Source organism: Cryptomeria japonica, chromosome 2 (assembly GCF_030272615.1).
Source record: "Cryptomeria japonica chromosome 2, Sugi_1.0, whole genome shotgun sequence".
In the NCBI taxonomy this organism is placed as follows: Eukaryota; Viridiplantae; Streptophyta; class Pinopsida; order Cupressales; family Cupressaceae; genus Cryptomeria; species Cryptomeria japonica.
In genome coordinates, this window is record NC_081406.1 from 197,183,767 (window position 1) to 197,206,634 (window position 22,868).

Sequence of the window (22,868 nt, forward strand, 5' to 3'; positions counted from 1 at the left end):
GGTGGTTCCACCGTCGGTGGTCCACTGTACGGTGGCCCCACCATCATGCTGCTTTTTTTTTTTCCTTGTACGATCGGCCATCGTACGGACCCGTACGACCTCTTTTTTTTTTCAGGTCTAGACTGTCAAATATTTTGATTGGAGGGTCCGGGTTCCCTCCGTTCGTGGTAAACCTTTAGTTTCGACCCATTGACGTCGTTTGGTATCTCCTTCCCGTCGAGCATCCACAACTTGATCGCCCTGTTGGCATTGACCTCGCGTACCTTGAAGGGTCCTAGCCATCGCACTTTAAATTTTCCGGGTTTGATTTCGTTCCTCCCATTGAATTTCAGCACTAACTGCCCAGGAGTAAACTTCATTCGCCAAAGATGCTTGTCGTGCCAGACCTTCCGTCTTTGTTGGGCTGCCTCTATGGCCCATTGTGCCATCATTCTTTTTTCGTCCAACTTACTTAAAGCATACAGTCTCTCCCTCAGGCTCTCCATATCCCTGAGTCTGTTCTCTACTGCAATGCGAAGGCTGGGCACCATGAATTCCGCTGGCACCACAACTTCTTGCCCGTACATGAGTTGGAACAGTGTCTGGCCTGTGGTCACTTTGTAGGTTGTACAGTAGGCCCACAAGACGGAAGGTAACTTTTCTTCCCAATCTTCTCCCTCGACACCGCATGACTTGTATATCACGCTCACAATAATCTTGTTGGTAGCCTCGGCCTGCCCATTGGCTTGCGGGTAATAGGGGCTAGATAGAGAATGGAAAATCTTGAATTGTGTAGTAAGGAGTTTAATTACGTGGTTTACCAAATGTCCGCTTTTGTTGCTTGTCAACTGCATAGGGATCCCATATCGCGTAATAATTTGCTCGTAGATGAATCTTGTTGTACTTACAGCCGAGTTGTCCGGTAGGGCTCACGCTTCAACCCACTTGGTTAAATACTCAGTAGCTACCACAATGTAGCGACACCTCCAAGCGCAGCTCACCTTGAGTGGGCTGATAAAATCAAGCCCCCAGCATTCGAATAATTCTTGAGCATGCAAAGGGTTGAGGGGCATGAAATCCCTTTTCAACGGCCTCCCCGCTCTCTGGCAGGTATCACAACCTACTACCCATTCTCTCGCATCATTATACAATGTGGGCCACTCGAGGCCTGCTAGCAATACCTTCCTTGTCGTAGTGTCCGGTCCCATATGACCTCCTGCGGGCCCCTCATGTGCTTCCCTCAAGATGCTTGGCACCTCTTCCTCCATCACACACCGACGTAACACCTCGTCAAGCCCCATTTTATACAATAAACCATTAATCAGCTGGAATGTGCGGCTTCCCAACACAAGCTTTCTTCGCTCTCCTGGAGGCATGCCTTGAGGGAACACAGAGGTGGAGAGATATTCCCCGAAGGCAGTATACCATGGTGGTAGTACAGCGATCTTGAATAGGTGGGCGTTTGGAAAGTCGTCAATTACCCCTTCTGGCGGCTCTCCGAACTCGATCCGGGACAATTGGTCAGCAATGACGTGGCTTTTGCCTGGCCGTACAATTATTGTGAACGTAAACTCTTGCAGCAAGAGTAGCCATCGACTAATCCTTCCCTGAATTATCGACTTGTTGACCAAGTACATGAGGGCTTGATGGTCCACGTAAAATGTGAACGGTGTCGCGAACAAATAGTGTCTGAATTTTTGTACGACATAGATCATCCCCAGTGCCTCCCATTCTGTTGTGCTGTAATTTTTCTACACTTTGGATAACAATCTACTCGCAAAATAGACGGGATGATCCAACCCGTGATCTCCCAGTTGGGCCAGTGTGGCACCAATCGCAAAGTTTGAAGCGTCTACGTGGACATGGAACTCCCTGTCCCAGTTGGGGTAAGCAAGGATGGGGGCAGCTACCAACCTCGTCTTTAATTCCTCAAATGCTTCACTCTCTTGGGTCCCCCAGGTATACGGCTCACCCTTGTGAGTAAGCTTGTCCAAGGGGTGGGATATTTGTGCAACGTTTTTTTTGAACCCCCTGTAATAGCCGATATGGCCCAGGAAGGACTTTACCCCGGTGACATCCGTAGGAGGCTCCATCTCCACTATTACCCGTATTTTGTCTGGGTCCGTCTTTAGACCTGCTTTGCATACAATGTGCCCAAGCAATTTGCCTTGTGGTACCATAAATCGACATTTTTTTGGATTAAGGGCCAACCTTGCCTTTCAGCATCTCTCCAGGCACTCTCAGAGGGCTACCAAATGCGTATCTTGCTCGCTATAGATGGACCAGTCGTCGAGGAAGGCTTTAAAATTCCCTACCGACACCTTGTCGAATATGTGTAGTATAACTCGCTGAAATGTTGCAGGTGCATTGCATAGGCCGAATGGCATCCGGTTGTATGCATAGACACCATCTTCGACCACGAAGGTGGTCTTCAGTTTATCTTCCTCGACGATTGAGATCTGGTTATATTCGGAAAATCCATCCAATAACGAGTACATCTCATGGCCGGCCACCTCCTCCAGTATGCTGTCCGTAAACGAGATTGGGAAGGGGTCTTTAATCGTAATTGTGTTGAGACACCAGTAGTCCACACAAATCCTTATTTGGTTAGCCTCCTCCTTTAGTGAAATGACTATGGGCGACACCCATTCGCTTGTCTGTACTTTAAAAATGATACCAGCCTCCAGCATCTTTTCTATCTCATCGTTCACCCACGCTGCATAGTTGCGGTTCATCCGGTACGGTCTCTTTCGTACAGGGCGAGCTCCGGGTACCAACGGGATGCGGTGCACGCACAGTTCGGGAGGTACCCCCTTCAAGTCTTTATACGTCCATGCGAAGACGTCTTTAAACTCCAGGAATATTTTGAAGGCTGCTGTCTTCAGCACGAGATCCCAGTCATCCCCAACTAATATATTCCGTGGGTCTTCCTCCTTTCCCAAGTTTGTTGCCTTTAGCTTGGACTCTTCAAATTGAATTGGCTTGTTTTTCTCGAACTGATGTGCAAGTGCCTCATCCACTCGGGCTTCCCCCTCCTTATATTCTCTGTATTTCGGAGGGAAGGCCACCAGATCGACGGGCTCCTCTATCTCCAACATGCTGCAGTGAAAAAGTTCATAGTCCTCCATTTGCCAATGGAAGAGCCCGTTGAGTGAGCATACCTCATCTTCAAAACATCCCTCCAATTCGAGCACCCCTTCACTGTTCGGCTCCATCGCGTTCTTGCCCTTGCTTTTGTCAAGACCCCCTTCCCCTTTATTAGAGTCCTCTGAGTCCGAGTCGGAAGAGGCGAGCTCTTCGCCAACATCTTGGGTGTGTAGGTCAATGGTATATTTCTGCCCTCCCTTCTCCATGGAAAGTGTATTTTTCTTCCAGTTGTGGTTTACCCTCGCGGTGATCAACCACACTCTCCCCAAGATGGCGTCATAGCCCTTCTTTTTCAAGGGAATAACTACAAAATCTAACAGGAAAGGATGCATACCAATTGTCACTTGCTGAGCCATCAATATGCCAAGTGGCTTGATGTTGTTTTGGTCGGCTCCTACCAGATTAAATGTGGATGGCCATAGGGTGGGTTTCCCCAGCCTCTTCCATGTCTCTTCTGGTAATACATTCACCCCAGCACCTCTATCCACAATGGTGTCCTTTAGAACGGTTCCCAGGATGCCCATTTCTACCACAGTTGGGTGTCTACCACTATTCAAAGTTAGTAACATCGGGTCAGTCGAAGGGTTGGCGAGAACCTCTACTTGTGGTGCATTGGAAAGTATGTGTGCGGTGCTTAGCACATTACTGAGGATGGCAGTCCTCAAATGTGGCATGGAGTCTAGAAGGTCTTTTACCTTTATTGGTACCTCCATCTGCAAGACTTGCCCAATAATATTCTTCTCCGCTTTCAGGCAGGTTGAGGGACTCATCGGCTTCGTGTTCTTCCATCCCTCTGCTGCCATCTCTCGTTCAATGTCGGCCTTCGCCTCCCACAGTCTCTCCTTCTCTGTGCGGGGGTCGGGATACGTTGCCTTCTTCGCCTGCGCGCGAGTGATCGCCAATACTTCACCTGTCTTCTCAATATTGAGGAGATTCACCCCCTGTTTCGAGCATTTTGTGTCATCGTGATCATCGAGGCCGCACCATCTACACAGGGTCTAGGGGGTTTCAGTATTCTGACACTCCCGAGTGAAGTGCCCCCATTGGTTGCAGGCCCGACATTGGATTATTGGCTGCCTCTTAACGTCATATTGCATTCTGTTGTTGTTGTTGCCTCTCCCTCCTCTTCGGTTACCTCTGTAACCACCAGATGATGCAGTGGCGTCGGCTTGTGGCTGGGCTGGGCCCACTGACGGTGAGGGTTTCTCTTGGGCGAAGAATACCTGGCTCCCTTTTGCTTTCATGTTGTAGGGGCATTCTTTGACGCTGTGCCCCAACATCTAGCAAATTTCACAGAATGCCCTCTTCGGGCAGATGCCCTTTGTGTGACCTTCTTCCTTACAATCAATGCACCACATGTCTTCGTTTTTGCTCGTGCTTCCTTTCATGTTCTTAAATTCCTTCAACATACAGTGCATATCCTTTTGAAGCGCTTGCACCTTCTTACTTGATGATTCGTCACTACTGCTTTCTCCCGAGGACTCCTCTTCTCCAGAGGATTTGTCCTTTTTCTTCTGCGATGTTTTGTCTTCACTTTCCAAATCCATTGCACGGTTGTATGCGTCATCGTATGAAGTGGACGGTACAATCTTCATCTTCCTCCGTAGGGATGACCGCAACACTTCCACGAACCATCTCTTCTTTAGTCTGTCAGCACGCTGGTTCTCCATCTTCCCCAGTAATTCCTTTAACCGTCGGCTGTATGTTCGCACTGTTTCGTGCTTTCCCTGCTTTGTGCTTAATATCTCCGCCATGATCTCATTATCATCTCGAAGGAGTCGAAACTCCTTCTCAAAAGCTTTCTGCAGGTCATCCCATGTTCCCACCTTTGTTTTATCCACATCAGAGTACCAATCAATGGCTAGTCCTCTCAGGGTGGCAGGGAACTGCACCACCCAATCCGCTTTGTCAACTACCCCGTTGGCTGACCATATTGTCTCACATGTATGACAGTGCCGTACGAGGTCATCGTTGCCATCTCCATTGAATTTAGGCAACTTCTGTTTGCCCGCCATCGATGGGGGTCGTCTTCCTGGAGGTGGCTGTGGCTGCGTCTGTGTGCCACTCCCTCCGGGACCGGTGGTGTGTCCTACTTTGGGTGACTGGAGGTGTGGTGCTTTGCCTTCTTTGTGTGGCACTTGCAACCGTACGGTTGTCCTTCCCTCCATTCTCACCCGCACCCACTCTTGGCTCCCTTTGGTGATCCTCACTTCGTGGCGTAAGGGATAAGTTTCTAAACTGATCCCGAGTCTCTTTGACTAGATTCCACTGTAACCTTGTTTCCTTGTTTCCTCCAGAAACTCTTTGTGGCTCGTCACCCTACGATGTTCTAGCGACGCATAGAAATTTTCCTTGGCTTCTGCACCCTCCGTGACACCTCCTTGGTTCCCTTCGGGCCACCTTTCGACAGGTCGTCCTTCGGCAAGTTGCCTCAGCCTACGTCTACGTTCTACTTGATGTTCCAGAATCAAGGCCCTCTGCACGGCCTCCCACTTGTCTGTTTCTGTTTTTTTATTTCTATCTTTATTTAATAGGTTGGGCATTAATTCCCATACATTTCCATAATTCACAACACATAAACCAGAACACGCCTTTATTAATTCATTTCGTCAATACAACTCATGTCAATATTATGACACCTTTATTTGAATATAAAATGTTCCGTTATCCCTATGGGATTCAGGGTTCAATTCCTTCCTGGCCTCGTGCCAGCCTGCTCTACTTCCTGTACTGTTGAAGAATTTGTTGGCGTCGCTCTTCCTGGGCAATCTCCTCCAGGCGAGCTTGTTGTGCCAGCGATGCCTGTGCAAGCAGCCAGGGAAGATGGTTCATCAACCGATTTACTGCCGGGCTAACCTCCAGCGCTATCCACACGGCACTTGGTGGGATTTCCGCCTTCGTGGCCTCTCGCCGGACGTAGGTCTCGATGGCTACCTAGAGTAGAATTGAAAATTCCCTCATCGTAGTGTCTTCTCCATTGTAGAGCTTTGTTTGCGCGTCATCGGCCTTTGGGTTTATCTCACCAACAGGTAGGCCCATTGTGTCTGTGCGCCATCCGCGTCTTCTGTTCCCAAGTACGTCTAGGCAACGGCGCCAAATGTTTGCCCCCTCGGGTGAATAACTTAAAGTACACAGATAAAGCACGTAATGCAGAATAATAATGCCATAGATATCAGGTCAAATATAAAAGATGTTATTCCATTCGTAGTCGTCCGTCACAAGTTACATTCGGAAGTATATAAAGATGCCGACGGGGTGCAAGCGCCAACCGCCGCATCGCAACTGCCACCCCTCGGTTGTCACTAACCAAGACAATTACAACTTACAACTTAATTAACTAGTTTTATTTGTTTACAATATTGCTGCTAACAAGAAGCTTTTCCAAATTAAAGTAACCTTTATTTATGTTAGAAGCCCTGCAATTTGAGTACAATCATAGTATCCCAATTTGAGTACAATCATAGTAAACCAAGAGTCAAAGATGACCACTGGCACAAGTAGTTCTTCCATCTTCAACCAAATCAACACTGCACACTCAACAAATGAACTAAACCCATGAACCCCAAAAGACTTCTCAACCTCATAAATTAAAAGAATTTCACATATCCCTCTGTAGTGCACCTCTTGCCAAAATTAAATCAAATACTTCATTATCTTAAATCAATAAATGTGTTTCTTAGCACTTTGTTGAGACTAAAAAATTTGTCTGCAAGAATAGAATTGAAAACACGTGGTTTTAAAAATTTGGCAGCAAAGTGTAATTTATTGCTATCCTACCTTCTATAGTTTCTAGTGCCACCGAAATGGTAAGAAAATGATATCTTACATATTTTATAAATTTATTAAAACTAGAATCTCTATTTTTAAACTCCAGGCAAAGGTTATGTCTATTCATATCAATGGAACAATCTGCCATGGATCCGGTGTTGGATTTTCAGGTAGCCAAATTTCCCAGCTCCAGGTGAAGAACCCTCAAATATAAAAGGTAAGTGACCTGTTGCAGCTTTGTAACGTTGCTGAATCTGCACATTTGAAAATGCCTATTATAGCATGAATCCATTATAATGCACGTAATGTAGTCTTTTGGTTCAGTAACAATCTAACCTCAATAATTTCTTCACTACTTTGAATGCAATTTCGACCAAGCACGCAAACAGTCCCACCAGATCCTCCACCTGTGATTTTTGCACCAAACAGTGTACCTTTTTCTTCAGTTCCATTCTTTTTCCTATGCTGCATTTGTTGAACAAGATTTACAAGCCGGTCTGTGCCATCTGAACCAAGGCCACATTTGGAGTAGCTATAGTGTGACTGCAAAAAAAAGCAACACTTTCATAGTTAGTCAAGATTAACTTCCAAGAGAAAAGGCATGCAACCATTTCTTCATTTTCATAAAATCACTCATCAAATTTCAAAATTTGAAGCTAAATTCTGTAAGAAGAAACTTGTCAAAGCCAAGAAGAATACGAGTATATGAAGTATAAGGAAACACCTGGTATAAAAGTTCTCCTAATGCAGAAAGTTGCTCATCTGTAGATACTGATGATAACAGTGATCCAAATGCCTGAAACAAAAAGGGCACTAATAAATAAAACAAAAAAGGCTAATAATTTGAATTTTCATTACATGAACAAGTAGACATTTTCTGCTAAGTTTTTTAAAATGATACTAATGGAAGAAGAAGGATATCTCACTCAAAGAAATGGATTGACATTTTAAAATTGGGATCTTAAAAGAACTCTCCTCTATGCATATGATGTTAATCTATTTTTAGATACATGCATCTCTGTTCATAAAGAATACACGTGAAAAATACAGCAAATATTGTTCCATTTTGTGGATCTAATTTCACGCTGCTTGCTATTCATTACAAATCAGGGTGAAGGTCCTTTCAAGTAACGAAAGGCTCAAAATATAGAGTTGCCCTGGCTGAAGACAATCAGTTGTATAAATTAATATTACAATATATTAGTATCAACTATGCCAACAGCCTATAGATTATATGAATATGAACTTGTTCTTTTATGGATACTCCAATTCAGAACTTTCACAGGTAAATACCAGTGTTACCTGGGGACACGTTTCCTGGGAAAAATCAGGCATCCCAGAAACAGAAACGTCCTGGGGATGGGGGGGACGCCTCCTCATGTATTAACTATTACATTACATCATGTATATGAATTTATGAATTTCAACTCTCAATTCAACTCAATTGCTGTGTATAATGTATATGATGAATGATTTATCAATGTTATCATATGAATATTTGAAATTTCCCTATACATTTTAACTTTTCCCTATTTTTTAAATAGCTGTTCCCCCATCCCCAAAACTGGCAAAAAAAAAATCTGTCCCAGAAACCCATTTCCTCATCCCCTTGTCTCCCCGTCCTATAAACTCGGGGTAACATACGTAAATACTAAAAATGTAAGCATAGTATGTTAATTATTCCTGTTCTGGGATAATGCAAAGGTAAGTGCTCAAATATTTCAGTTGGCAGGCCAACAAAATTTTTTGTACCATCCACAACTTCCAATATGTGTAATGGCAAACAAACTTACATAGATGGTATGACTATAAATTAGTTCTTTGATGGTTATTTAAATAGATAGATTTAATATAGGGCAAAACCAGTATGATTCTGATGCAAAAAAAATTAAAATGAGGGTATGCACATTCCAACCCCATCAATCCTAATTTTTTGTGTTGGAATTTGTAATCTTGTCTAAAGACCTAATGAATTTTAGGTTTAATGTTTTATGCATGTCTTTGGATGCATTCTGGGTCGGCCTCCTTTGGTATATATAGCAATGCGTATATATACACATCTGAACCCATTGGTTTATCATCAAGCATCAAATTATATAAAATGTTGTTGCGCATAGGCACTATTATATGTTTTCATCTATCTTTTTTTCACATCATTCTTGTCTTTTCCCAAGGATGCATAACTACTAATGTCTACATGGTATCAAGACAAGAAAGACTTTCATTCAATGCATCTTAATTTAAAAACAATTTTCAAACACCCTAATTTTCAAGAATTATCATATCTTGCAAACTACCACAATTTTTTTGGATATTTTTTCAAGGTAGTTGAGAATCCACATAAGGAAACTCAAGTTTTGGAATTTATTTAATTTTTTTGCACTTTTTGAAAGCTCAAGAAAACTCATTTGGCATATGCTGTTTATGTTTTTGGATTGAAGCTGACCTCATTCTAGAATTGTCTCGTCAAGTTTGGTCAAAGCAAGTTATGGGCATACTCCTCCATGCTCTTGCCCAATATTGCAAATAAGATCATCAAAGAAATGAAGTTCATGGACCAAACTACCTACAAGAAGAAATACAAACTAATGAGGAAGAAGAGTAAGGAATATGAACTAGGTCAAGTTGCTTCTCAACAAGGGAAGATACAAAATACGTCCCGTTTTTTGAAGAAAAATATGATTATTGCACAAGATTTGGCCATAAGAACACAGATTGTTGTACTCCAAATATCAAGTTCTCAAGAAATAGGGAAGATAAGTTCCTCACTTCCTACAATGGTTATGTTACTTCACATCTTGCCCATTGTGTTGCTTATCCTTGATTTATTGTTTTGGCTGCTAAGGCAAATGGTATCAACACTCTCTAGCATCACAAATTGGATTAAACAGGCACAAGGATAAAGTCATCATCAAACTTAAATAACTCAAAGCACGCATTGAAAACCAACATGACCAATAGATCAAGAGTCTTCATTCAGATTGAAGAGATAAGTATTTTAGCAAACAATTTCAAAGGTATCTAATAGATTGTATCAACTTCAGGCAGCCATGCATCTATCCTTTGATATGTCAATGGATCTCTTTGTCTTTAATCTTTGAACAGTCTTCAAGAGGGAGAAATCCACAATAGTCTTGATGATCCGGCTCCCTAGTCTAGCTATAGAGGGGATGTTGGAGTTTTCAATCTTGTCAAAGGACCTTTTAATATATTTTAGGCTAGGTGTCTTATTCAGGCCAGGTGTCTTATTCAGGCCAGCTCCCTTTGCTATATAGATGTGTATATATGCATATCCAGTCGAGTATCAAGTTATATCATGTTGTAACCTACCTATGCATGCCATCATATGTTTTCATCTCCTTTTTTACATTGTTTTTTTCTTATTAAAGCTTAGTCTCTTCATTCCCAAGGATATATAGCTGCTGATTTCTACAAACAATACAACAAAATGAGCTTCCTGCCTATGCTAAAATAAAACATTTTCCATGTGATTGAAAAACTGTGCAACATCCAAGATATTTAATAATTTTTCCATTCTTCATAAAACAAACAAAAATCTGTCGAAGCAGCTAAAATTGAGCATAACAACTGTAAACCCAATGTCCCCAATATTTGTCTAAGAAATAAAAGACAGTAAATTCGATTGGTTTGTGCAGGGTGTATGTTGTCAGACATAGCGAGAGATCTAACTGCTTGCCCTCCAAATACTATACTACAGAAAATGTTTAATATAAGAGAATTACATCTAAGAAAAAGCACAACTGATCCCAGCAAGCTTATATAACTTCAGGGCCTGAATGATGTATGATAGGCTGAGAATTAAACTAATGAATGCAATTTCAAATATCTACATTAGGTTTAAATTTTACTATATTTTCCTGCTCACTGTATTTGCAAATAAATATTCCGTATCCTTCACCAGATGTGATACCTGTAATGTGATTATAATTTTTTATTGTACCCTACTCTAATCTTTGTTGATTTGTTTATCGTCCTGAACTAAGTAATTTTACTAGTTTTAATATATTTCCTACCAATGCTTTGGTCCCATTTATTTTTGGCTGATCATTATTTTGCATGCATCCCTCATAGCCTTCATATTAAAATTAGCATCATCCTAATCAGAAGTTAAAAGAGGAAAAGCACTGCATATGAAATTAATATGACAAGAAGTTGACACAAATGGTATACATTAACATGGAAGTTCTCATAAATGGGATGTGTTGTTGGATCTTTTATTGCATAGGTGCACTTGGGATCAATATTTGTCACTGGATCATTGTGACTTCCATATGTATCCATAAAAGCCCTTCCGCTTATTTCTTCTGGGAGTATCTTTGCGTAATTTGCTTCATATCTGCAATTCAATACCAAATTAGAAAAAATCTTATAAATAAAAAAAATGTTTACTGTGAACTTTTCCCTTCCAATACAAGATATTGAGACAGCTGTTAAGCAATTTACTATCTGAAGTTAGAAATTTGTTGATAATGTAGCCCCATTAAAGAATTAGAATGAAGTTTCTCAAGCCATGGCTGAGAAATAATAAATATACCTGTGAGGTGGAAGGTTGCACAAGTAATCTAATTTTGCTTCTTTTTCAAGCAAGACAGAACCATATTCGTCAATTTCATCATGGATAACTCCATTTCTATATTCTTGTAAGTTTGTGGCTGTTGAGGGTTGGGAAAGCGGAGTTAATGCTGTCGATCTTATAATTTGGCGCCCCATGAATGTTCCAACCCTCACAGAACCATAGTCTGCCCCACCAACACTGAAATCAAAGTAATAATATTATAAACAATCTTTCTAATCCATGCTTCTACACTGCATACTGTATACACCATTGAATGTTCTAGTTCTACTGATAAGCCTATGATTCTAAGCTACATAATCACTGCACATCCAAATAACAGTGAAGATTTTACAAATCAACTTGAAGATTAGCATTGCATACCTTCACAAGGATGAAAGTTGATTGCATAAAGGCAACCGATAAATAATTTCTTTTTGTTAAGTCAATATTGAAAATGGTTCACATATAGTTAAAAAAATTCAGACTCTGCAATTACTCAGCAGGCCCAAAATTTTTGAAAACTCAGGACTTGGCAAAAACTTGGGGAATAACTCCCAAAATTTATCGAGCATTTAAAATACATAAATTTTTAAAATATTCTTCAAAAATACAGATATTACTAATTTCCATCATCTATAAATCAAAATTATAGAGTTTCACACACATCATAGACCAAAAAAAGAGTTCAACCTCTAAATACATATAAACTTCAAGTTCTAATATCAATAATAATTCTAAATCATAAATTTCATTTATGATTAAAGTTCAAAAAAGCCTTCTGCCACTCTGTGGATGTTGCAGAAGTGGATGGTGTAGCTGCACTATCTTCAACATGTGCCTCATCTATAGTCAGATGTAAAAATTATATGAATTTCTGAAATTTTGTTCATATTGCAAGTTCAAACAACCTACAGGATTGAACTTTCACAGTTGAAAATGTGAAATTTCAAGCCTGTGGGTCATTTAATTGAAATTTTGTTCATTTTGCAAGTTTACAGTTAGAATTGTGTAAAATTTAAGCCTGCAGGTTATTTAACGACCGGTAGGCTAGAATTTTTACAATTATAATTGTGCAAATTCAGTCCTGCCTGTTGTTTAATTGAAATTTTATTCATATTGCAAGCTTACATGACCTACAAGCTTGAGTTACAATTACAAACACAACATTTTCAGGCTTCAGCATAGAAATGAATCAAAGGATATTAGACTACGAGAAATAAAATTACAGTTTACAGGTTGCTTGAACTTGCAATATGTATTATGAATAAAACTACGAAAATCCATATAAACTAGCAAGTCATTTAAAATTTCTGATTTCAAGCCTACGTGGACTCTTCCTCAACTCAATCAATTTGCAAGGAAAGGCAGAAAATAATTTAAAGAAAACCTTTGTATTTGGTCACCAATCATTGCATGCCTGAAATGCAAAAATCATTGAAAAATATTTAACAATACGTATAAAAAAGAAATTTATACTCAATCTTGGTGAGTTTTTAATAAAAATTTGGAGTTTTCAGTGATTTATTGACAGGGTTTCACCAAAATCGCCCCGAGTTTTTCAAAAAAACATCAGCAAGTTTTTAGGTGAGTATCTCAGCAAGGTTTTTGGCTCCCAAGTACAAGTTGTGAGTACTCTACAAAATTTTCAACTATGCCACATATCACTTTATCAAGGACATGCTAATTGCGGGCAACCTTTGTTGACAAAGAGGAGCTTGAGACACAATAAGTCAGAAACTACCTCATGCACACACTCATGCCTGCTACTTATTAGTTTTTATATTTGGATTTCAAAACATTCTTGACTGCCATAGCTCAAGTAAAGAAGTGTACATGCATTTTAACCTTTTGTCAATACATTTATGATTGTACAATTAATGTGTGACATTCTACAAGAAGCTGAGCTCATTTCATTTTTTTAAGGATTGCAAAGTAGTTCTATCCTAAATATTTTAAAATATTCAAGGTTAAAATGAGATGAAAGGTTACAAGTAATCCATCACAGTAGGCATTCTCTTTGTGGAAAATATTAAATAGGAATGCAATAGGCTTTTTATAAATTTTTTGAAGTGGAATGCCTTGAGACAAACTAGGATTAATTTACTTATCTTGACCTTAAATTTTTTTTCTTTTGAGATATATCTTGTGTTGAATTGCTGAATTCTCCTTGCAAGGAATCCTTCAATATAGATGTCACTACTGAGGGATATTTCTTCCATCAAATATACCTAGGATTTGCACTAACCTTGTCCATTAGGTTATGCAATTCCAAAATTGGATGTGGTAGTTGACCCAATTTAAACGCTCAACATTTGTATATTTAAAATTCTAATATGTCACCTAGGGAATTGAATGCAAATCTCATTATCAAATGGCACATAATGTAACATGATTTTTCTTTGCTTGAGCTTGAAACAAATTTTATTGTGTTACACAAGGATCCGTCACCACCCCTCGAGCCTACAATTCCATCCCCACTATCATTATGGAAACAGCGAGACGTTAGGGTATGTCTCTTAGTTGTCCCTCCAATTTTGCAATTCTCAAGAACTGTGTGGGTATGCTTCCCCCTTTTTGGGGGCATTTTGGAAACTTCAAGGGACATTTGGCCATCCCCAAGACGGTCAGAGACGTCCCTTGATTGTCCCGAGGATGGCCAAGCATCCCCCACAATGTCTGTAATGTCCCACCCCAGGCGCAACTACTGAGAACTGTCCTGTAGCAACATACTGGTTAATTTTAATTTAATAAACTATCTTTACCTCTGTTTTTGGTGGTCTTTCAGAACTAGATAGAAGTTGCAGAAGATATGTTTTGATTTGTGTTTGTAGTTTTTGAAGAGAAATAACAATTCTATTCTTTTTGCAATTAATGAAGCAAACTAAAACTGACTTAGGAATTACAGTCAAGCTTGTTATTCAATCAAACTTCTACTATAAACAAATACAATAGTTTTCTAATGATAATGGTGCTATTACAAACAAGCAATGTCTTTCAAATCACTTTCTAACATACCCAGTGGCTCCGTTGCATAAGAGTAGTTAATGAGTTGATCTTTATGCAAGCAAAGTCAAACAACCAAGATGTGCACTCAGAAAATGATTCACAGTGATTTAGAAATCTTCTCTTCACTTCGCCAAACTGCTGTCATACGGAAGTCTGATGTAGGCGCTCATATTGGTCAATATATGCTATGATAAAACCTTGAGTTTGGAGATGTTTAGAGACTCCACATCCTACAACTGGTACGGCCTGTTATAGGTCTGATTTATGTATATTAAATCCCTTTTGTCTGCTACAACCCTTGTAGACTAAACTATTGTGTTGGAGATGGACAACTACCTAGAACGAAGTTTGGGGCTGGAATGACCTTCAAATGAGCTGCAAAGGGGGTCGGCCTAGCAAGAAGCCACCTCAATACAGCCACTACTAGAAGACTCCTTAATCTGGTCCAAAAACCCTTCAAACTGCTGGAAATGGAGTTTCATACAAACCCCAATCTGAAAATGCATCAAAAGACTCTTGTTCACTTCCAACAAGCCAAAAAGGTGGTGGCTAAACAAGAAAGCTTCTCTTTCAAAACTGGTTTCTTTGTAGCCCAACTAAGATCCCTGAAGTAGAATCTCCTTGCACACTCTTGGCTGGTCTCTCACAGATGCAAGTGTGTTTACTTATGGAGGTTTTTGTCTCCAATAAGAAAATCAAACCCTAATGTTTAGACAAGTGTTGCCGGGAATAATCGTTATGTTATGTTGTCATATTATGTTTATGTTGTCGTCGGTAATAATGAGTTACGGCAGTCAGCTAGTTAGTCGTCCCGAAGGGCAGTTGGACGCGACGGTTGGTCGCACCCCTTCGGGTATTATATATTGCATATCTTTCCTTCGAAGTGAATCATCATAATAGTCATATCAGATGTAATGTTATAAGCACTTGATGTACATGGACTGTTGAATTAATACAAAGACTGGTTATTTAATATATTTCCATTATGTTCTGTGCAGTTACTTTCTGCGTTTAATCGTTTACCCGTATGAGGCAAACATTTGGCGCCGTTGCCTAGACGTACTCGGGAACGGAAGACGCGGATGGCACACGGACACGATGGGCCTACCCGTTGGTGAGGTAAACCCAGAGGCCGACGACGCTCGAACAAAACTTTACACAGGAGAAGATAGTGCAACGAGAGAATTCTCAATTTTGCTCTGGTAGCCATCTAGACCTACGTCCAAAAAGAGGCAGAAATCCCACCAAGTGCCGTGTGGACAGCGTTGGAGGTGTGGGATGGCACCAGACCAAGAAGGAATTGAACCTTGAATCTTCTATATTCAAATAAAAGTGTCATTGACACGAGTTGTATCTGAGGAAATGTATTGCGAATTATGGAAATGTACGGCAATTAATGCCCAATCTATTGAATAAAGATAGAAATAAAAAAGCAGAAACAGACGAGTGGGAGGCTGCACAGAGGGCCTTGATTCTGGAGCAGCAAGTAGAACGTAGACGGAGGCTAAGGCAACTTGCCGAAGGGTGGCCCGAGGGGAACCGAGGAGGTGTCACGGAGGGTGCAGAAGTCGACGGAAATTTCTACGCATCGCCAGAACACCGTAGGGTGCGGAGCCACGAAGAGTTTCCAGAGGAAACAAGGTTAAGGAGAGATCTAGTCGAAGAGACTCGGGATCGGTTCAAAAACTTATCCCTTACACCACAAAGTGAGGATCACCAAAGGGAGCCAGGAGCGGGCGCGGGTGACAACGAAGGGGAGGATAACCGTACGGTAGGTGCCACGCTCGGTAGGCAAAACACCGTACCTCCAGTCACCCACGCAGGACACACCACTGGCACCAGAGGGACCAAAGGGAGCGGCACAGGGGCACAGACACAGCCACAACCACCTCCAGGAAGACAACCCCCAACGATGGCAAGTAAGCAAAAACTGCAGAAGATCAATGGCAACGGGAAGGAAGATCTCGTCCGCCATTGTCGAACGTGCGAAACCATATGGTCAGTGAATGGTGTTACCGACCAAGAAGAATGGGTAACACAGTTCCCAGCAACCTTGAGGGGAGTGGCCATAGACTGGTACTCAGATATGGACAAGGCCAAAGTCGGCACATGGCTCGACCTGAAGGAGTTTGGGATAGAGTTCTGCCTCTTGAGAGATGACAACGAAATAGTCGCCAAGATCTATGGAACGAAGCAGAATAAGAACGAGACAGTGCGAGCTTATAGTCGGCGACCGAAGGAACTACTGGGAAAAATGGAGAGTCAACCAGCAGATGGGTTGAAAAAGCAATGGTTCGTGGAGGGACTAAAGCATTCCCTCCGAAAGAAGATGAAAATCGTTCCACCTACATCGTACGAAGACACATACAATAGAGCGATGGATCTCGAGAGCGAGACCAAGACATCGAAGAAAAAGAAGAAGGATAGCTCGCCTGAGGAGGATGATTCGTCACAGGAAAGCAGCAGCGACAGCGAGGCTGGCAAACGGGTGCAAGCGCTCCAGAAAGACATGGAGCGAATGAGGAGGGAATTCAAAACAATGAGAAGCATCGGTCGGACCGAAGGGGACATATGGTGCACTGAGTGCAAAGAGGAGGGGCACACAAAGGGTACTTGCCCGAAGAAGGCATTTTGTGAGATTTGCCAAGTGATGGGACACTCCACCAAGGAATGCCCATACAACATGAAAAACCGGAATATGCAAATGAACCAGGTGTTGTTCACGGAGCAGGCCACAATGTTCGCACCAGTGGGTACGGGCCAACAAGCGAACAACAATGCAACCTCGGGAGGCTAATGAGATAACTGGTGGGGAGGACGAAACAACAATAACAACAATAACAACACAAGGAGCCGGATCCAATACGACTCCAAAGGTCGACCGATGGTACAATGCAGAGCGTGTAGCTAGTGGGGGCACTTCGCCCGAGACTGCCTGGAGGGAGACGCCACACAATATTTGTGCAAATGGTGCAGACCGGGAGACCACAAAGACGCCACCTGCCCGAAGTCTGGCGTCAACTTGCTCAATGTTGAGGAAACCAAAGAAGAGGAAGTGCTGGCCGTAACCCGCACCCAAGCCAAACACGCAATGTGCCCAGACCTGGAGATGGAGAAGCGAAGGGCACGGGAAGCACGGGAAGAAGTTGAGAAAGAGATATGAGAAAGGGTGAAGGCGAAGGGTACGGCGAGTACTTCCAGCCGACCGAAGCCGGAGATGCTATACTAAATCAAATTTTAAAATTAAAACTGGAGGTGCCTGTGAAGGTACACGACCTCCTCCAGACGATGCCTCAATTACGAACGGCGTTGTTGAATAATCTCTCCCAACCACGCACCAATACCAACCACTTCACAGATGTTCCTGGGGGGTCTGCAATAGACCCCATGCTGCTGGCAGTTAACACTGGAAGGAACCCAACCATTGTGGAGATGGGTATCCTTGGCACCATTCTAACCGATACCATCGTCGATGGTGGATCAGGAGTGAATGTTCTTCCAGAAGAAACCTGGCGGAAGCTGGGGAAGCCGACGCTGTGGCCATCTACATTCAATCTACTCGGAGTAGATCAGCATGGAATCAAACCCATCAAGACACTGATGGGCCAACAAGTTACCATCGAGACGCAACCCTTCATATTGGACTTCGTGGTAATCCCACTAAAGAAAAAAGGGTATGATGCGATCTTAGGGAGAGGGTGGCTGGTGGCAGCCAAGGCCACCCACAACTGGAAGAAGAACACTTTGTCTACAGAGAATGGAGGAAGGAAGTTTATCATAGACCTCGGGACACAGTTAGTTAGTGAGGAACTGGCATCATCTTCGGAATCGGAGGGTGAAGGAGAAGGCAACCTGAGGAACGAAGGACGAGGCTCCAGGGAGCCCAACGACAAAGGGATTCTCAAACTAGGAGAGTGCTCCGAGGATGGGACGGGGTCATTGAACGGGCTCTTCCACTGGCAGATGGAGGATTACGAAATGTTCCAAAGCTAAAGGCTCGAAGTAGAGGAACCAGCGCAAGTAACAGAGGAGGTGTGCCTGCCAGAATATAGAGAATATTGGAAGGGAGACGCCCCAAACCTCGGTGACGTAGATAATCCGAAGATCAATTGTGTCGGCAACGATTGGAACCTTGTCTGGAAGGCCGCAACTTTCAAAATCTTTATTATTCTTCTTCTTCTTATGTACGGGAAGGAGACTGTGGGCCCTGTAGAATTTGTGGTTCCAGGTCTTCGGATGGCCATTGCAAATAGACTTGCCACCAACGGTTCCAAATTGAAACCCTACCACGCAAAGCACACAGGGGACCCGAGAGGCCGGAAGGGCACCCGAGAGCCCGGAGGGGGACCCGAGAGGATGGAAGGGGACTTGAGAGGCCGGGCAGGTGACTTGAGAGGCACAAGACCACAGTGGGAGACCCTCAGGCGAGGCAAACCGAGAAAAGGCGATCCCGGAGGCACGAAACCTGAGCCGAATCTGGACAATTAAAAAGAAAACTCGTACGCCAAGTGACCATACGGCTTGCAAAAAAAAAACTCGTACGCCAGGTGACCGTACGACGTGGAAAAAAATAAAAAGTCATGGGGCCACCGTATGGTGACCACACCGGCGGTGGAACCACCGTGCGGTGGTCACACCGACAGTCAATGCCACTGTGCGGTGGATGCTCGCACGCCACACTTAAAACAAACCCCTGCACCATGCAAGGAAAAAGAAGGAGAAGGAAACCCTGCACCACGCCAAACAAAAAACAGACGAAGAGAAAAAAAACAAGAGAGACGAGCACAACAACGCAACACTGCACAAACAAACATAGCCAAACGGTGGAGGGGTGTTGACCGCACGGGAAGGTGGCCGTACGATTGGAGGTGTTAGTGCTGTTGTTGACCGTACAGGGAGGTTGTATGGTTGGGGTGCCAATCAGGGATATTACAGAGGAACAAAAAAAAACGACAACGACGACTAGATTGAAAAATTATTCGATGACATCTGGAGCCAGGACACTGAAAATATTAGAGTGGAGAAGAAGGGTTTTGACATAATAAAATATCACATAAATGATGAGTGCCATGGACTTTCGTGTGGCTCTGAAGTTAGTAAATTGCCCCCAGACCCCCAGTTTATTTTTTGAGCTACAATACACTTGTTGGAGTTGGGCGAAGGGCATTAGAGATGTCACGGTAAGTGTTGTGGTTGTCCATATTGTGAGAAGGAAGCCTGAAGCTAAGCATTGGTGAGGGAAGGCGTTGCGGGTCCGCGCAATTGTATGACACCAGAGAGTTATTCAGTTCAATTAGCAGCCTTTGGGGAGTGTGATGGAGGATTTGAGGTGCCTCCTAGCCTTTGTGCCAAAGGGTTGTGGCCATCTCCAGGTAGGAATGGTACGCTTGAGGAACTTGGAGTATGTCTCGGCTAGACGTGAGGTTGCCTTGGTGGATGTAGAGAGGGCTTGGGAGGAGCTGACCACTAGGTTGGAGGCAGTACTAGCGTGAGACGTAGCTTAGCGTACCCAGGAGTTGGATGCCGAGAGGGCAGCGTGGGTGGCTATCGAGGACAAATTGGCTAGGGAAGACAGTATCATTTGAGTAGCAGTTGGTGGAGGCTGAGACTGAAAAGCGTGTTTTGCAGACAAGTTTGGCTTAGGCACAGGAGGACTTTGATGTCAAAAGAAGCAATAATGGTGAAATCTGCACTTGAGCATCGGATGGTAGTAGAAAAGGGTTTTCAGGCGAGGACGCAGCAAGTGTATAAGTTCCGGGCTCGACTAGCGTCAGAAGTTCCTGCCATTCATCTCTATTTTGTATTAAGTCGTTCGGAGACGACTTCTTTTCTTGGGGGGATGATGTTGCCGGGAATAATCGTTATGTTATGTTGTCATATTATGTTTATGTTGTCGTTGGTAATAATGAGTTACGACAGTCAGTTAGTTAGTCATCCCGAAGGGCAGTTGGACACGACGGTTGGTCGCACCCCTTTGGGTATTATATATTGCATATCTTTCCTTCGAAGTGAATCATCATAATAGTCGTATCAGATGTAATGTTATAAGCACTTGATGTACATGGACTGTTGAATTAATACAGAGACTGGTTATTTAATATATTTCCATTAGGTTCTATGCATTTACTTTTTGCGTTTAATCGTTTACCTGTATGAGGCAAACAACAAGCTCCTCTAAGCAAACAAGAACAAGATAAAAAACCATGCAACATAATGCTTTCTTTACCTCCAAGACTCTTTTATCCTTCCTCAATGCTACGCCCTAATTAGGGCTTACACATGGGCGCCCACTTATGGCTATAGGTTGAGGTCAATTTAGAGTTAAATTAACTCATTATATCACTTCATTTGGTCTTAATGAAAACTTCTTAAAAATAATATTCATTTTTGCCTTTTAAGAGCCCATTAATATCTCCAATGACTTTATTATAAAGTCAATTTCATGACTTACTAATTTTGGCTTTTTTCAAGTCGCTTTATTATCATAGAAATATCACAAATAACCATCAAATGAGTGAACTCCATTTTCTCTGTCTTGGGATGTCTAGAAAGGAAGCACCTCACTCTCTCTCTAGACTCATGTATGCCTTTGAAGGAGGTATTCTCGGGTTTAATACAGTTTTAGATTGGCAATTTGGAGATAACAATACTGTCGACTGATTCCACCCATGTTTACTCTAAAGTGCCCTCTAAAAATAGGAGAAAATCACTAGTCTAGTGTCCTCTGCCCGTCTTTATCAGTCTATGAGAACTTCATTAATAGATTGATCCTAATATGCTAACTCTAGGCAAGAAGGGGACATTACAGTCTGCCCTTCCTAAGATTGCTTGTCCACAAGCAATGCAAATGCAATCTTGGAATCAACTGCCTAAAACCAACTGAACACATGAATGATCCCAGGGTCCCAAATTGTCCTCAGGGAGAAACCACCATTCTGATGCTGCGCCAGTTTGATCATAATCATTAACTCGTAATGCCCAAAGATGTGAAGCAACTCATCATGGTTCTTATGAGGTAATGCACCAAACATACCAATGGTAGGATCCCAAATCATCATGCTATCATATCCATCCATCATGAGAAAAGGGAGGTATCTCAAAGAGCTATTATTAGACAGCTCTCTATCTCCGGATGATCCCCCATGGGTGTGAAAATAGATCATCCTAAGTGCATGATCAGTCCTATCAATCCACCATATACTATTGTTATTAATCAGAACAGCATATGTGATAAAGACTTTTCCAACTCATCCAATCAGCTGCTGTCCTAAGAGAGTAATCTGAATTTTCCAAGACCAGCAATACAGAAAAGTCATCTAATACCAATGTGTTGACCATTCCAAGTACATGCCCTGAAAAAGTAACAGCTCCTTGTACCCATATTGCATCATGAGGAAATAGCATATCAATGACCTCTCCCTCAGTAAGCACATGTTTACGAAAAGGATCTTCATCATAATCGTGGGGTGTCAACACACTAATTAGTTCGTCCTCATTTCTTACTGCTGATCCAAAAATCAGTTAGTGGCAAATTTGAAATTTCACCCTTAACCTCATACTTGCCTATCCAATTTTGATTGTCTTCATTGCAAAGTTCAGTTTTAGGCTCATGTGGTGACAAGGTCTGCTGATCATACTCAGAAAAAAAGAATTTCCTTCCCATTAATGACTTCAATGATGTATGTAGTTGACTGGTTCTTTGACTTTTTTGAAAGTCCTGTTTTGAATGGGCAGCCAACAACTTAGTCCCTTTAGTTCTTCCCATCCAATCATTAAATAAACTTTGGGTCCCCTTTTTATATTCCAAGCTACGATAGATAAAATCAGACTTTTTGTAGATTCGATCTATTTTGAGAACATCCTGTCCAACCCTTGAATCTTGAGAGTCCTCAATAGGAAGCTCAATAACCCTAACATCTCTGTGTTTTAAGACTATCATCTCATGATTGCCAGGAGATATGTGATTGCCATTGTAACTCAGAAAAACATAATTTGTCCTGTTTCTTGGTGTAGGGTTATCAACACTCACAAATATCCTTTATTCCATGTGAGGATGACCATTGGTAAGTGCTGTTTTGTGAGACATTTCCATCTGAAATTCAAGCATATTACCCATCATAATTGTTGTCATGTGGCTGCAGGTGTAATCTTCTTTAGTTTCTGATAGTTCTTCCACAAAATGCCGATCCAACTCATCTTCCTTAATGATCTCTTTCAAATTTTAAAGCCTTATCATTAGATGTTGATCCATAAGGAATATTTTCTGTTATGCCCTTTTCCTCATGGCTGCAAACTCCATTTCCGCTTTCATCTCTAGAGCGTTCTTCCATCCCTTGGACTATTTGTGTGATTTCTAACAATCTAGCATTATTTTTTTCTTCCATAGGAGTCA

The 22,868-nt window shown here is 42.2% G+C and overlaps 1 protein-coding gene across 1 annotated transcript in view; it reads right to left on the reverse strand.

Annotated features, from left to right (window-relative positions):
- Positions 1 to 6,759: 6,759 nt before the first annotated feature.
- Positions 6,760 to 22,868, reverse strand: part of LOC131072802 (L-arabinokinase) — a 249,262-nt gene continuing 233,153 nt past the window's right edge. The window contains exons 25-29 of the mRNA XM_058009061.2: positions 11,450 to 11,668; positions 11,086 to 11,251; positions 7,619 to 7,690; positions 7,231 to 7,437; positions 6,760 to 7,148 (exon numbers count right to left, since the gene is read on the reverse strand). Of these exons, the coding sequence (XP_057865044.2) occupies positions 7,023 to 7,148; positions 7,231 to 7,437; positions 7,619 to 7,690; positions 11,086 to 11,251; positions 11,450 to 11,668 (790 nt within the window). The 3' untranslated portion in view covers positions 6,760 to 7,022. The remainder of the gene's footprint in view (positions 7,149 to 7,230; positions 7,438 to 7,618; positions 7,691 to 11,085; positions 11,252 to 11,449; positions 11,669 to 22,868) is intronic.